General features: G+C 48.8%; 1 protein-coding gene across 1 annotated transcript; it reads left to right on the top strand.

Annotated features, from left to right (window-relative positions):
• The first annotated feature begins 7,879 nt into the window (after positions 1–7,879).
• On the top strand, positions 7,880–12,200 carry LOC135909514 (uncharacterized). Its single transcript, XM_065441488.2, has one exon. It carries the CDS (start codon positions 8,042–8,044, stop codon positions 8,831–8,833), a length of 792 nt encoding a protein of 263 aa, XP_065297560.1. The 5' UTR covers positions 7,880–8,041; the 3' UTR covers positions 8,834–12,200.
• The last annotated feature ends 858 nt before the right edge of the window (positions 12,201–13,058 follow it).

Here is a 13,058-nt window from a genome sequence, read left to right as displayed (position 1 = left end):
ATTGCATAAGATAAATAAAAGTTGCATAAACATTGGGCCAAAGCAGTAACAAAGACGGAGGAAGATACAGCACCCATGTTTAAAAAAATACGAGGAAAGGGATATACATGGTATTTAAGCTCACAATTTTTTCTCCAATATAAACAAAAAGAACACATACATTTACGGCATAAAAAAGGTTCCTACGCCTGGAAAATGCAGCGCAGTACGAAGCAGCGTCATGAGAACCGAAAAGTACATGTTAGTATGTTTAAAAACTAGGAATGCTTGCATACCTACAATCAGGCATGTGACGTGTGATGACTTGAATGGATGAAATTCATAAATCTTACACACAAATGAAGTTACCGTCACTCTTATGGGCTTCCTCAGGGTACTCGTTGAAGTTGAACTAGAGAAATGTACATCAGCGTTAAAACAAAGAGAAGGTAAGACCCTATAGCGTTCTTCCTGAAATAAACAGCGCAAATAACTTCATGTATCAATTCTATGGGCATTTCGGCAATTCGGCGTACATGTATACTTGACAACCACCCAAACAGAGACGAGAAGGATGAATTAAGACAGGAACACACATGAACGCTGACTCAACTAGAAGTTTATTCGTGAAGACAAAGGTTTTAAACACAATGGCTAAGTTTTCAAAAAGAAAGCCATGGATGCGGAGCTGTAGCAGCCCGGCACAAAAAAAAAGACCGAATGACATGACCTGTACAATAAACATGTGCGTCAAAAAGTAACAAAAAACATGTGAAAACTGAAAGGTTCGGCCTGTAAGCGATATTGACGAGAAATACTGCAGTAATCTCTTTCCCACTAAGGGTCACATAAATCTTGCTTATGAATGTTTCTTCGTGATCAATAAAACTGGCTGTGGCTTAGCTAAGGTTAAGCCCAGGATGCGAAGCATACTAGCCTATATTTTAACGCGACAGCCTTAAGGAGCTCGTGTCGCAGAAAAGCCGGTGTCGTCGGCGTCGGCTCAGGCGTGCGGCGCTTGCTCAGGCGCACATTTCGTTGTCGCGCCGAACGCTGCGTTGCTCGACGCTCACCGCGTCCGATGCGGGGCGCGTAGTCGCTGCGCCCTAGCAAAGCCACCTAGAAACAGTCTCTGTAGCACGCCGCAACCTTCGCTTCTCATTCCAACGAGCAGCTCTGTCTCCGGGAGGCATCTCACCTCGTGTGTGTCTAGCAGAGGCAAATGCAGCTGCTTATATACCGCCGCGACGCTGCGAGGGACGGCGCGAGTTGGAGCCCCGTTTCTCCTCTCTCGTGACGTCACGGTGTCAAGTGGTCAGCCTTGAACTCGACGCCGCGAGCGACGGCGCGAGTTGGAGCCCCGTTTCTCCTCTGTCGTGACGTCACGGTGTCACGTGGTAGTGAAGGCGACACCGCCGTGCCTGAGGAGCTGGGTTGAGCTCTAGTAATATGCTTCGCATAAAATTATACTTCCATAAATCCTTTTGTGTTCTGGCCTTTGTGATGAAACAATCGTTCTTTATGATCTATAAGGCAACACCAGAGGAGTTCCAGAAGCAATATTTATTGCTCACAAACGAAATAAATTAATAGCCAAGTTATTCGTTGCCCTTAGTGGGAAAGAGTTGCAGTACTCAAAAGACTATTTCTCGTTGTGTAGTATCACTTATCGGACAAATCTTTCGGTTTCTCGAAATATTTGTCCGAAAGTTCACGTTTTTCACGCAAGTTTATTCTACATGACATGGGTTTTTCATATTTCTTTTTTCTTGTCGCACGTGACTGTTTCTGTCATGCATGCATGGCTTTTTTCCTTTGTCAAGTTAACCAGTGTTTCTAATACCTCTGTCTTCAAAAATAAACATTTAGTTGAGCTTGCGCTCGTGTGTTCTGTTACCTATTTCATTCTCCACCGCTGTTCACGCTGCTGTTTCCAGTACGCACGTATCACTTGGTTAGGCTGGTAAATATTCTCACAAGCAAAAGCAAATACCTCGCCTCAAAAGGTAGCCCATCCTTTACGACTAAAAGCCAGAGCAAATCGAAAGTAAGCCTTCACAGCGTCTATGCGGCAGCTGGTACACCACAGAGCAGCCCAAAATAGTTAAAAATCCCACTTCATTGAGAGTGGCGACAGAGATGCGAGCTTACTAGTGAATCAGCCACATATCAACGGGTGTCTATTGCAAGACGCCAAGCTGCTCTTGGCGTAGAACACTTTCGAACTTAGCGATTTGCTGCATGCGTAACCTGTGAGAGGGGAATGCGGACAGAAAATGAGATTACGTGGATTAAGAATCTGCGCCACGCTGCACATAAAAACGCAGGAGATATAAGTACACGCTTACTGGCAAGCGAAAATTTGCGACTCTTTACGAGTGCCGTCGAGAAAAGGAAGAAATGGGTTGCTACGGTAAATGTTAGCTAAAACACGCAGAGCGATGTTTCACAGCGGGGAAAAATATTCCCGGCACTCTCGCAGAACCAAAGTCCACGCGATAGTGCACAGCCGATACCAAGCAGATATCGAATCTTTGGGTGGAAGTCCAGCAGAAGGAATGACCTAAAGATACTCCGAGAGCAATGCGAGCGTGAGCGTGCCTGTACGAGTGAGAACATGTACCGCTTCTTTGAAGCTTAGTAGCCGCTCCGGCGTGGCTCCGATCATCCCACGCGATTTGTGTGCAGAACGTCACGTACACGCCCTTGCGCGTTTTGCACGGTAGTGTCTGCGCAGTGAGCTTGCTTCATGCACGTGTCATTCTTCGCCATGCAAACGGTGCTCGAGTGCGACGCTTAGCTCGAGGCGACAAAGCGCTGATTGGCGCCCCTTTCGCTTCTGCAAGCAACACGCATTCGCATCGGTCCAGCACAAAGAAGCAGCAGAGAACGATGGCACGCTTCGGTTATCGCCTCTTAAAAATGTACAGTACGCCTTCAACAGCAACGCGCCGCGCTAGATAAAGATACTTACTGCGGTAGTTTTGGCAGTGATAGGCGATAAGGCGAGTCCGTCGGCGGCTGTGTTATTTGCCGACGTAGTCACCACACCTTTGTTCACTTGCGCTGTGCATACGTGTACAGTCCCCACGCGGATGCTTCGACTTATCGGTTGGCCGTTCTCCGCAAATCCCGAAGAGGCGAAATATATTTTGCGGTGCGCCGCATCATTAGTCGCAACCTAAATCGAGGCGCGCTAAACCGCTACGGCACAAAACGTGACCACACTAGCCGTATGGTATACGATGAGCCACTACGGAAAAAAAATAATTCTGATGTTCCACGTGCCAAACCAATGATCTGATTATGAGGCACGTCGTAGTTGGGGACTCCGTATGAATTTTGACTTCCTGGAAAATTTTCCCGTGCGTACAATGCAAACGTACGAGCGTTTTTTTGCATTTCCCTCCTTTGGAATGCGGTCGCTGCAGGGATCGTATCCACGACCTTGAGCTCCAAGCTGCCACGGTGGCCGCCATAGTTACGAAATGCGTAAGCGAGGAGTGCAACACTGCCTTCTGGTACGAGTGTGGTACAAGCGTAGCACAGCTGCACCTGCTGTACAATTATTTGTCGCGGTTCTCCTAAGCTCTTAATGCCTGGCTAAATACTTTGAAAGGCAGCGCACCTCTCACGTATCGGAACGCGATAACAAGCGCTTAGACGGCCCAGGTGAGGACCTATAAAAGATGGCCTGGCCACTGTACAAAATTTTCACTGCGCAGAGAAGCTGATCCATATGTTCCAATTGTGTTCTCATACAAATTAAGGAAACGTTATTAGACCGGAACAAATGAAGCAATGCAATTTTACGCACGTGGGGCGCCGCTGCCTTTTCGTCTACTATTGTTTCAGACTAAGTGATGGCGGCCGCGAGCGTTAGTATCGCGCGTTTTCGCTCCGGGGCATGAGCTTTCCTCAAAAAAGTGAATGGTGTGCTTAACGTCTCACGCTTGTCAATGTTAAAATAGAAAAAAAGGGCTACGTGCTCAAGAAAACGAGATTACTTACCTATGTGCAGAAGTTCGGCTGCGACTCTTTCAGGGTGCCTTCTCTGCAACAGGCATCATGAACTCTGGCAAGCAACTCATCAAAAGAGCCAGGCTCGCACATCATTCGAAGACTAGTAGCTGGGTCAGCCAACGACTTCAACGGATAACCGTCCCACTTATCGTCGTTAAAGCATTTCACTAAAATGTGTGTCATGATGTTCGAAAAAGAAAGATACTTTCAGTCCGAGAGCTGTTCACAGATTCACTATCGTTTAGAGTTGTAAAAGCTTTCAAACACTAAATAAGCGCACTGAAAAATCGCTAATTACTTAGTAATATTGTTTCATCTACTTATCTCTATAATGTTTTAAGAACAACCTAATTTGTAGCGTAAACAATAAATACTACGACCAAAAATTGCGATACGACACTACCGGTAATCATGTGTACTGTTGCAAATTTGTGCGCAAAACGTAGCTACAAAGGTTACAACATCGTGCGCACGCACGCGCGCACGCTCACACACACACACACACACACACACACACACACACACACACACACACACACACACACACACACACACACACACACACACACACACACACACACACACACACGCACACACACACACACACACACACACACGCACACGCACGCACGCACACGCAGACACACACGCACGCACGCACGCGCACACACACACACCCACAAACACACACACACACACCCGAACGCTGCCTTGACGTTCGTAGCGCTACCTAGAAAAAATCATTGTTGATTTGGTTATTTTTACAAAAGTAACAATAATTAAATAGTTTGTGGCGCCTTTGTAGATGACGAGGTGACAAATAAGGTATGATAAGAGTCCGTTACCAGCATAGAGTTTCATGTTAGTATACCTAAAGGGAAATCTGGCGCTGCGATTGTTCAACCATCACGGGAATCATTGGAAGTACAGGCTTCGGATTGACATCCTCTCTCTTGACTGGCGAACTAGTCTACAAGTATTTTTTGGCAGTTTTGGTTTTGCTCCAAGCGCAATTGCTATAATCTGCAGTGGGACAGTGCAACGCAAAGCTCTCTGCCTTTGTTATGTTGCTCGAAGTGCCCATTGCACGCTGGGCCAGCGACTGGGACGATGTTTGTGTCGCGGTGTGGTTACGAAGCCCTGACGAGAAACCGACGGCATCGTAAACGTTGAAAGAACTCGTTTTCAGCGTATGGACCTTGGTTTGTTAAGTGTGTTAGGTTGGCGCTATAGCGTTACGTGCTTTATGAAACTTAAGAATATTAAGAAGAACTCACTGCTAATACAAGACAGTTGTACTTCTAGTGGCTTGACAATCAAATTTTATTGAGGGCTTCACTATTCATTGCTCGTTTACGTGCCTATTGAAATGCGTGTTTTAGGACTTTGAGAACACAAACTTACTTGTGGTAGGAAAGGTTGCTGCTTCCTGGGTGCAGTCGAGTGTCGTAAAATGAGTAAGTGCAAAGCCACGTTATAACGCTTCGAAAGCGGTACGTCAATACGAAATATGATGAAGGATACTCGCAGAAGGCCGCTAGCGTCCTAGCTAGCACTGCAGCAGATGCACTTAAAAGCACTTGAAGACGTTCAGCAATCGTGACAGCCGACTCAGCCTTTCGAAAGAGCAAGAGAGTTCGCAAGTGCCTGTCGTCTGCGAGAAAAGTCTCGCGTTCGCAGCGAGCAGGGGTTTTAGCATATGACACTTGTAGCATACCGCTCAAGGGCGCAGCACTTTCTCACAATACAACATTTTTATTTACATAAGTGCTCGATGACTATTTTTTATCCAATAAATTACTTATTTAGACCACTCAACGGTACTATCGTTGTGCGAGTGTTGAACGAACTCAGTTGCTTTTGAAAATTTGCTAAAGTCCGTTGTTTCAACAATTGCCCAACGATATATCAATGGTTAGTAAACAGTCATTTTTGCACAGGCATGCACTCAAACTCACGGGCCATACACGGTGACCTCAAAACTTATCCTTGATGGGGATTTCGGCGTGGCAGAGATTTATGCTGCACTGCACAAGCTGAACAGCCATTCGGCCCCAGGCCCAGATGGTGTTAGGAATAAAGCACTACGGAATCTAGATGACCCGTTGGTGAAAGAACTCACCGAATATATCAACAGCTGCTGGCGTCAAGGGTCCATTCCTCCGACATGGAAAACGGCCAAAGTAATTCTTATCCCCAAAGCCGGTAAGCCATCTAGCGTCGCCAATCTCTTGCCCATCTCGCTAACTTCATGTGTAGGCAAGGTCATGGAGCACGCACTCTTAACCCGTGTAAACACTCACTTCTAAGACACATCTCTTTACCTCCACTCGATATTTGGCTTCAGAGAGCATCTTTCCACCGAAGAGGCAATGTTCCAACTTCAGCATCAAATTCTAGATGGCAAATCCTATCACACAAAGGCGATCTTGGGCCTCGACCTAAAGCGTACGTTGGATAACATCAGGCACTCCACTATCCTCGAACGCATCTCCTTGCTCAACCTTGGAGACCGTACTAACAACTACGTAAGAAACTTTCTATATAATCGGGAAATCTTCCTCTTGGTCGAAGACATTCGATCGGAGGAACTCTCCCTCGGCCACGCCGGCACACCGCAAGGCTCAGTCATTTCCTCAACACTGTTTAATATGGTTATGCTCGGATTAGCACAAGAACTACAAAAACTCGATGGCATTGAACAAACCCTATACACCGATGACATTACAATCTGGGCTGCAAAGGGTAGTGACGGCCAACTTGAAACTACCGTACAAGACGCCATTGACTTCGTACAAAATTATCTTTAAGGCACGGGACTCTGCTGTTTCCCTGAAAAGGCGGAGCTGCTCTTATACCGCCCCACACTCCACGGACGCCCCACGGGAGCCCCCCATGGATCTTCACAAGTAAACGCCAATACGAGGAGATCGAGTAGGTGAGTGAGTAAAGATTTTATATAAAAACAAGCTATTGACGGATGACCTTGTTGTTAGGCAGCCACGAGCCCGTCGGCCCGGGCGGCTTCTTCAGTCCTCTTGATGACCTTGGCCTGCAGGTCAGGGTCGGAGCTGAGCAACACGGCTTCCCACTGCCCAGCATTATTTCGTGATTTGTGTGATTTTCAGCTTGCCATGACCACATAATATGGAACAGATCCGCTTTTTTCTTACAATGGTTACATCTATTAGGGTATTGGTCCGGGTAGTAGTGGTGATAGGCTACGGGGTTGGGGTAGGTGTTTGTCTGAAGTCGTCTCCAAGCTGCTTCTTGTCGCTTGTTAAGCGATTTGTGTGCTGGCGGGTACACCGCCCTGGCTAACCTGTAGTGCTGAGTTATTTCCTGCGATTCTGTGATCCACGCGATACCTCTCTGGTCATAGCGCAGGCCGTCCGGGTGATCGGTTGGCATGTCCTCTAGCGGCGGTGTGGCCGGCATCGTTGCCGAATAGTGGGAAGTGTGCTCGTGCCCTAATGATCAGGACTGGTCATGGGTGTTGGTTGGCGTCTAGTATGCGTTTTACGGGAGCCGAGATCTGAACTTTCGCAAAATTGCGTACTGGTGCTCTGGAATGGCTAATAATGTCATGACAATGTGTGGAGGCTATCGCCAGAGTGATAGCCGCCTTTTCCGCTGTTTCAGAGCTTCTGGGGCGGATCGAACCGCCAGCGCGTATTTGACCTGAGAAGTCCACCACTGCAAGGGTCATACAGTTGCGTTCTACATATTCTACTGCGTCCACACAAACTACGTCTTTGAAGGCGAGGAATTTCTGATGTAGGGCTTTGGACCGCTCGACCCTCCTTTCTTTGTGGAATTCGGGGTGCACGTTTTTAGGGAGTGGATTAACTTTGTGTTATATACTGATATCGCGTGTCACACTACATTTTCATGATAATCGCTTATCGGCCACGCAAGCAGCAGTCGGCAGATCACATGTTCATCACCCTATAAAAAGGGCATGGCATCAATAAACGTTGTCTGTTCCACCCTGGCGTCCGGCTGATACGCTACAGTTGGCGACGAGGGAGCGGCGGCGATGGCCGTCGGCAGGATCGGCGAGTATCATCTCGGCACAAACGCGTCATGGGACGAATACGTCGAGAGGCTAGAGATGTTCTGCGAAGCTAACAAGATAGCGAAAGAAGAACAGAAAAGAGCCGTCCTCCTGAGTTGTTGCGGCGAAGAAGCGTACGGGCTCATCGTGACTCTGTTGAAGCCAGCAAGACCGACAACAGCAACCTACGAGGAAATTAAGACGGCGGTTCGCAAGCATCTGCATCCAAGGCCTTCAGAGCTATACGCAAGGTTTTTGTTCTACAAGAGAAACCAGGCTGCCGAGGAATCAGTTGCGGACTACGTCACGGCGCTTCGGAAGTTAGCCGAAGACTGCGGTTTTGGCGACGAGCAGCTCCCGTTGGACATCATGATGCGAGATCGTTTCGTATGCGGCCTCCAGAACAAAGCCGTTCAACAGCGACTTCTCGCAGAACACGACCTTACGTTCAACGTTGCGTACGACATGGCCGCGACCGCAGAAGCGACAGCCAAGCAACAACGAGACATACGGATGCACGGCCGAGACGAGGCGAAGGACTGCCAGGGCATGATACAAGCAACCCGCACGAAGCAAGACGCCACGGCAGAGGGATCTAGTTGCTACCGTTGCAACGGTAAGCACGCTGCAGATTTAGAAAAGCGGCATGCTTCAAATGCAAAAGGGTTGGACATATTGCGAGGGCTTGTCGTTCAAAAGACGAAAGTAGAGCGGCCCGGAAGACGCCTGAGCAAAAGAGGAAAGTTGAAAAGAGCAAGGGCGAGTACGAAATGAGTGCATTGTTTTCACTTTGCGAAGTGAATGAGCAAGAACAGAAGTTTATGGTTAAAGTACAGATACAAGGACAAGAAGTCCCGATGGAGGTTGATTCCGGAGCATCGTGCTCAATTGTGAGTGAAGATACATTTAGAGTAATCGAGAGAAATCGGGGTAAAATACCACTCCAAGATTCTGAAACAACTCTCGTAACCTGGTCAAAGGAGGCGTTACAACTGCTGGGTCGAGCAACCGTCTTGGTAGAATTCAAGGGCCGGAAGGCAAAGCTGCCATTGTTGGTAGTAAAGAATCGAGGCAACAGCCTGATTGGGCGAAACTGGTTTAGGCCGTTAGGCATTCGCTTGCGGGGAATCGAGCAAGTAAACGAGGAAGACGTGCCCTCACGATTTTCCGAGGTGTTTCGCAGGGACCTTCCTGGCTTCAACTGACCACCGATTCACATCGAACTGAAAGACGACGCTCAACCAGTGTTTCTCAAAAGTCGACCAGTTCCGGTGGCCCTCAAGGACGACGTGGGCAAGGAAGTGGATCGCTTGGTGCAACAAGGGGTATGGGAACCCGTCGCGTACTCCAACTGGGCCACGCCACTGGTAGTGGTAAGAAAAAAAGACGGAACTTTACGCCTGTGCGGTGACTACCGTAGCACCGTAAACAAAGCTATTAAGTGCAGCGGGTATCCTTTGCCCACTACCGCTGAAATGCTCGCAGCTCTGGGTTCAAGCAAATTTTTTACAAAGTTAGATATAGCTCAATCTTATCAACAGCTAACGCTAGACGACGAATCGGCTGAAGTGCTCACAGTTAACACGATAAAGGGACTGTACAAAGTCAAACGGCTGCCGTTTGGAATTTCGGTGGCGCCATGGGTATTTCAACGAGTCATTGATACGCTGTTAGCAGGCATTCCCGGCGTGAAAGCCTATCTTGATGATATCTTGATTTCTGGCCGTAACGCGGAAGAGCACGCCAAGAGATTAGAAACCGTGCTATCGCGTCTGCAGAATGCGCAGTTAAGAGTAAACAAAGACAAGTGCGAATTCAACAAGCCGAGCATTGAATTCTTGGGTCACAGGATTGACGCCACGGGAATACATCCGAGCCGAAGCAAGACTGACGCCATCCATAAAGCGCCCGCACCCACAAGCAAAAAGGAGCTGCAAGCGTTCTTGGGGTTACTTAATTTTTACAGCAGTTTTCTCAAGGGCAAGACTGAAGTGGCAGAACCCCTCTATCGACTGCTCGACCATGACCACGAATGGAAGTGGACAGGTGAGCACCAACGTGCGTTTGAGAGACTAAAAAAATTGCTTAGCTCCGACTCTGTACTTGTGCCCTATGACACCAAGCGTCCTTTAATTTTGTGCTGCGACGCATCTCCTGTGGGAGTGGGGGCAGTGCTAGCCCATCGTACGACTGATGGGAAGGAACAGCCCATAGCGTATGCTTCCCGGACGCTTGGAGCCAGTGAACGTAACTATGCTCAGATTGACAAAGAGGGCTTAGCTGTTGTCTTTGGCGTGAAACGGTTCCACCAGTACCTTGCTGGGCGAGAATTTACGGTCATAACGGACCACAAGCCGTTACTGGGTCTGTTTAACACGGACAAGAGGGTGCCTGAAGTTGTGTCGCCCAGAATGCTCCGTTGGATTTTATGTTTGTCTGCGTATAACTACAGCCTTCAGTACAGGCGAGGCCAAGAAAACTCCAACGCCGACGCACTCAGTCGTCTGCCAACTCCGGAAGACGTAGACGAGCCACAGCCACCTGGGGACGTGCTCCTGTTGGAAGCGGTCGAGTGCGCACCGCTGCAGGCGGCAGACATCGCTGCGCTGATCAAGAAGGACAAAGTATTATCCATGGTAAAGGAATGGATCCTTAGTGGCTGGCCGTCAACACAACTGGACAGCAAGTTCGCGCCTTACGAGGTGAGGAAGACGGAGTTGTCGTTGCATCGTGATTGCATACTGTGGGGGAATCGCGTTGTAATTCTTAACGCAGCAAGAGAAAGTGCGCTTCAACTCCTACATGCAAATCACCCTGGGATGAGTGCTATGAAAGCGTCAGCTAGAGGGCTCATGTGGTGGCCGAAAATGGACCACGAAATTGAAGAGTTTGTACGACACTGTCAGCCATGTCAGAGTAACCGGCAAAGCGATCCCAAGGTTCCAGTGCATTTTTTGGATCAAGCCAGATCAACCTTGGAGTCGCCTACACATTGATTTCGCTGGACCAGTTAATGGAGAAGTATTTTTAATCGTGGTAGACGCGTACAGCAACTGGGCTGAGGTCGAAATCATGTCATCCATGAAAGCTACAGCTGTCGTCACCAGCTTAAGGAAGATGTTTGCGACACACGGTGTGCCAGACGTTATCGTTTCGGATAATGGCACAGCATTCACTAGCTCGGAGTTGCAAACGTTTTTAAAGTGCAATGGTGTGCGTACTATTTTCACTGCTCCTTACAATCCCGCCAGTAATGGTAGGGCGGAGAGAACGGTAAGAGAAGTTAAAGAAGCGTTAAAGAAGCAACAGGAAGGTTCAACGCAGTGCAAGATTTCGCGGTTCCTGTTTAAACAGCACACGACGCCGCATTCGGTCACGGGGAAATCTCCGGCAGAATTGATGTTCGGACGAAGGCTGAGGACAGCCTTGGACAGACTTCATCCGGACCGGCAATACATGCCGGAACCGCAACGACCGGAGATTAAGAGGTTCCACGTCGGTGACGCGGTCTATGCTAAAAGCTTTTGTCCAGGTCCAAGGTGGAAGGCGGCCAGGGTTGTGGCAGTGCGAGGCCCGGTGTCGTACATCGTCCAGCTGGACAACGGCGAACGCCATCACAGGCGCCGGAACCAGTTGAGGAGCGCCTGGACGAGGCTCGAAGCCGATCCAGTCTCAAGTGCAGACTACCACCTCAGGCTGCCTCCTACAGCCAGACGACACCAACAGCTGCCGGTCAGCACGGAAGCAGCCGCAGGGGCAAGACCGGGCCAAGCTACCCAAGACCCGGTCGAGACGCGAAGATCAACACGCGTTAGACGGCCTATCGCACGTTATGGCATTAATGACTAACCAGACATTTTGCAATTGTGTAACGAATCTTAGGAGAAAGGAATGTTGTATACTGATCTCGCGTGTCACACTACATTTTCATGATAATCGCTGATCGGCCACGCAAGCAGCAGTCGGCAGATCACATGTTCATCACCCTATGAAAAGGGCATGGCATCAATAAACGTTGTCTGTTCCACCCTGGCGTCCGGCTGATACGCTACACTTTGAGATGGCGCTTCTGATCGTGGGGAATGTTCAACTTTAGTGCTCTGCATCCACTCGTAGTGTATGCCCAGATTCTGGAGGATGTTTCGCCCGGCGGCACTCTGAGCTGCATTTCGTACTGAGGTATAAGGTGTGCTTCCACAAGTTTCTCGAGTGTGTTGTGTACACCTAGAGCTAACAATTTAACATTGGCCGTTGTTATAGGTAGCCCAAGAGCCTGTTTATAGGCCCGCCGGATAATTCCCTCGATTTTCTCTCTCTCAGCCGCTTTGAAGCAGAGGTACGGGGTGATGTAGGTGGTGCGGCAAAGAACGAAGGCTTGTACCAACCTTATCAGGTTGGCTTCTTTCATACCAGAGTGTCGGTTGGCAATTCTTGAGAGGAGTCGCATCGTCTGTGGAACGCATGCTTCTAGTTTATGAATTGTGTTGCCGTTGCGCCCGTGAGCTTGCATGAAGAGGCCGAGTACACGGATGGTGGTCACCACCAGGATCGCGCCTCCTTCGGCTGGCACAGTTATTTCTGGGGGTGGTGCAGTGTCGAATTCGCGGTTTCTAGGACCTCTGAGTAGGAAGAGCTCTGATTTTTGTGGGGAGCAGGCGAGGCCTTTGTCGGTCACGTACTTTTCAACCGTGTCTGAAGCTTGTTGTAGCGTGATTTCTATATCTTCATCGCTACCTTTAACCACCCACAGGGTGATGTCGTCGGCATACAGACTGTGGTGTAGATGTGGAATCTGATTAAGTTGTTCTGGTAATTGTATCATTGCTAAATTAAAGAGGAATGGGGACAAGACTGATCCCTGTGGTGCGCCATGACTTCCAAGAGGGATGTTGTCCGATTGTAGCTTTCCTATTATTAGTTCCGCTGTGCGGTGGTTGAGGAAATCTTTGATGTAGTCGCAGGTCCTCTGGCCTAAACCTAGGCACTGCAGATTCTCCGG

This window comes from Dermacentor albipictus, chromosome 5 (genome assembly GCF_038994185.2).
Source record: "Dermacentor albipictus isolate Rhodes 1998 colony chromosome 5, USDA_Dalb.pri_finalv2, whole genome shotgun sequence".
In the NCBI taxonomy this organism is placed as follows: domain Eukaryota; kingdom Metazoa; phylum Arthropoda; class Arachnida; order Ixodida; family Ixodidae; genus Dermacentor; species Dermacentor albipictus.
Note: the sequence above shows the minus strand (reverse complement) of the source record. Positions and strands in the feature narration are given on the sequence as shown.

Coding starts and splice junctions, on each gene's coding strand:
- LOC135909514 (XM_065441488.2), top strand. CDS start 8,042: ATGGCCGTCGGCAGGATCGGCGAGTATCATCTCGGCACAAACGCGTCA.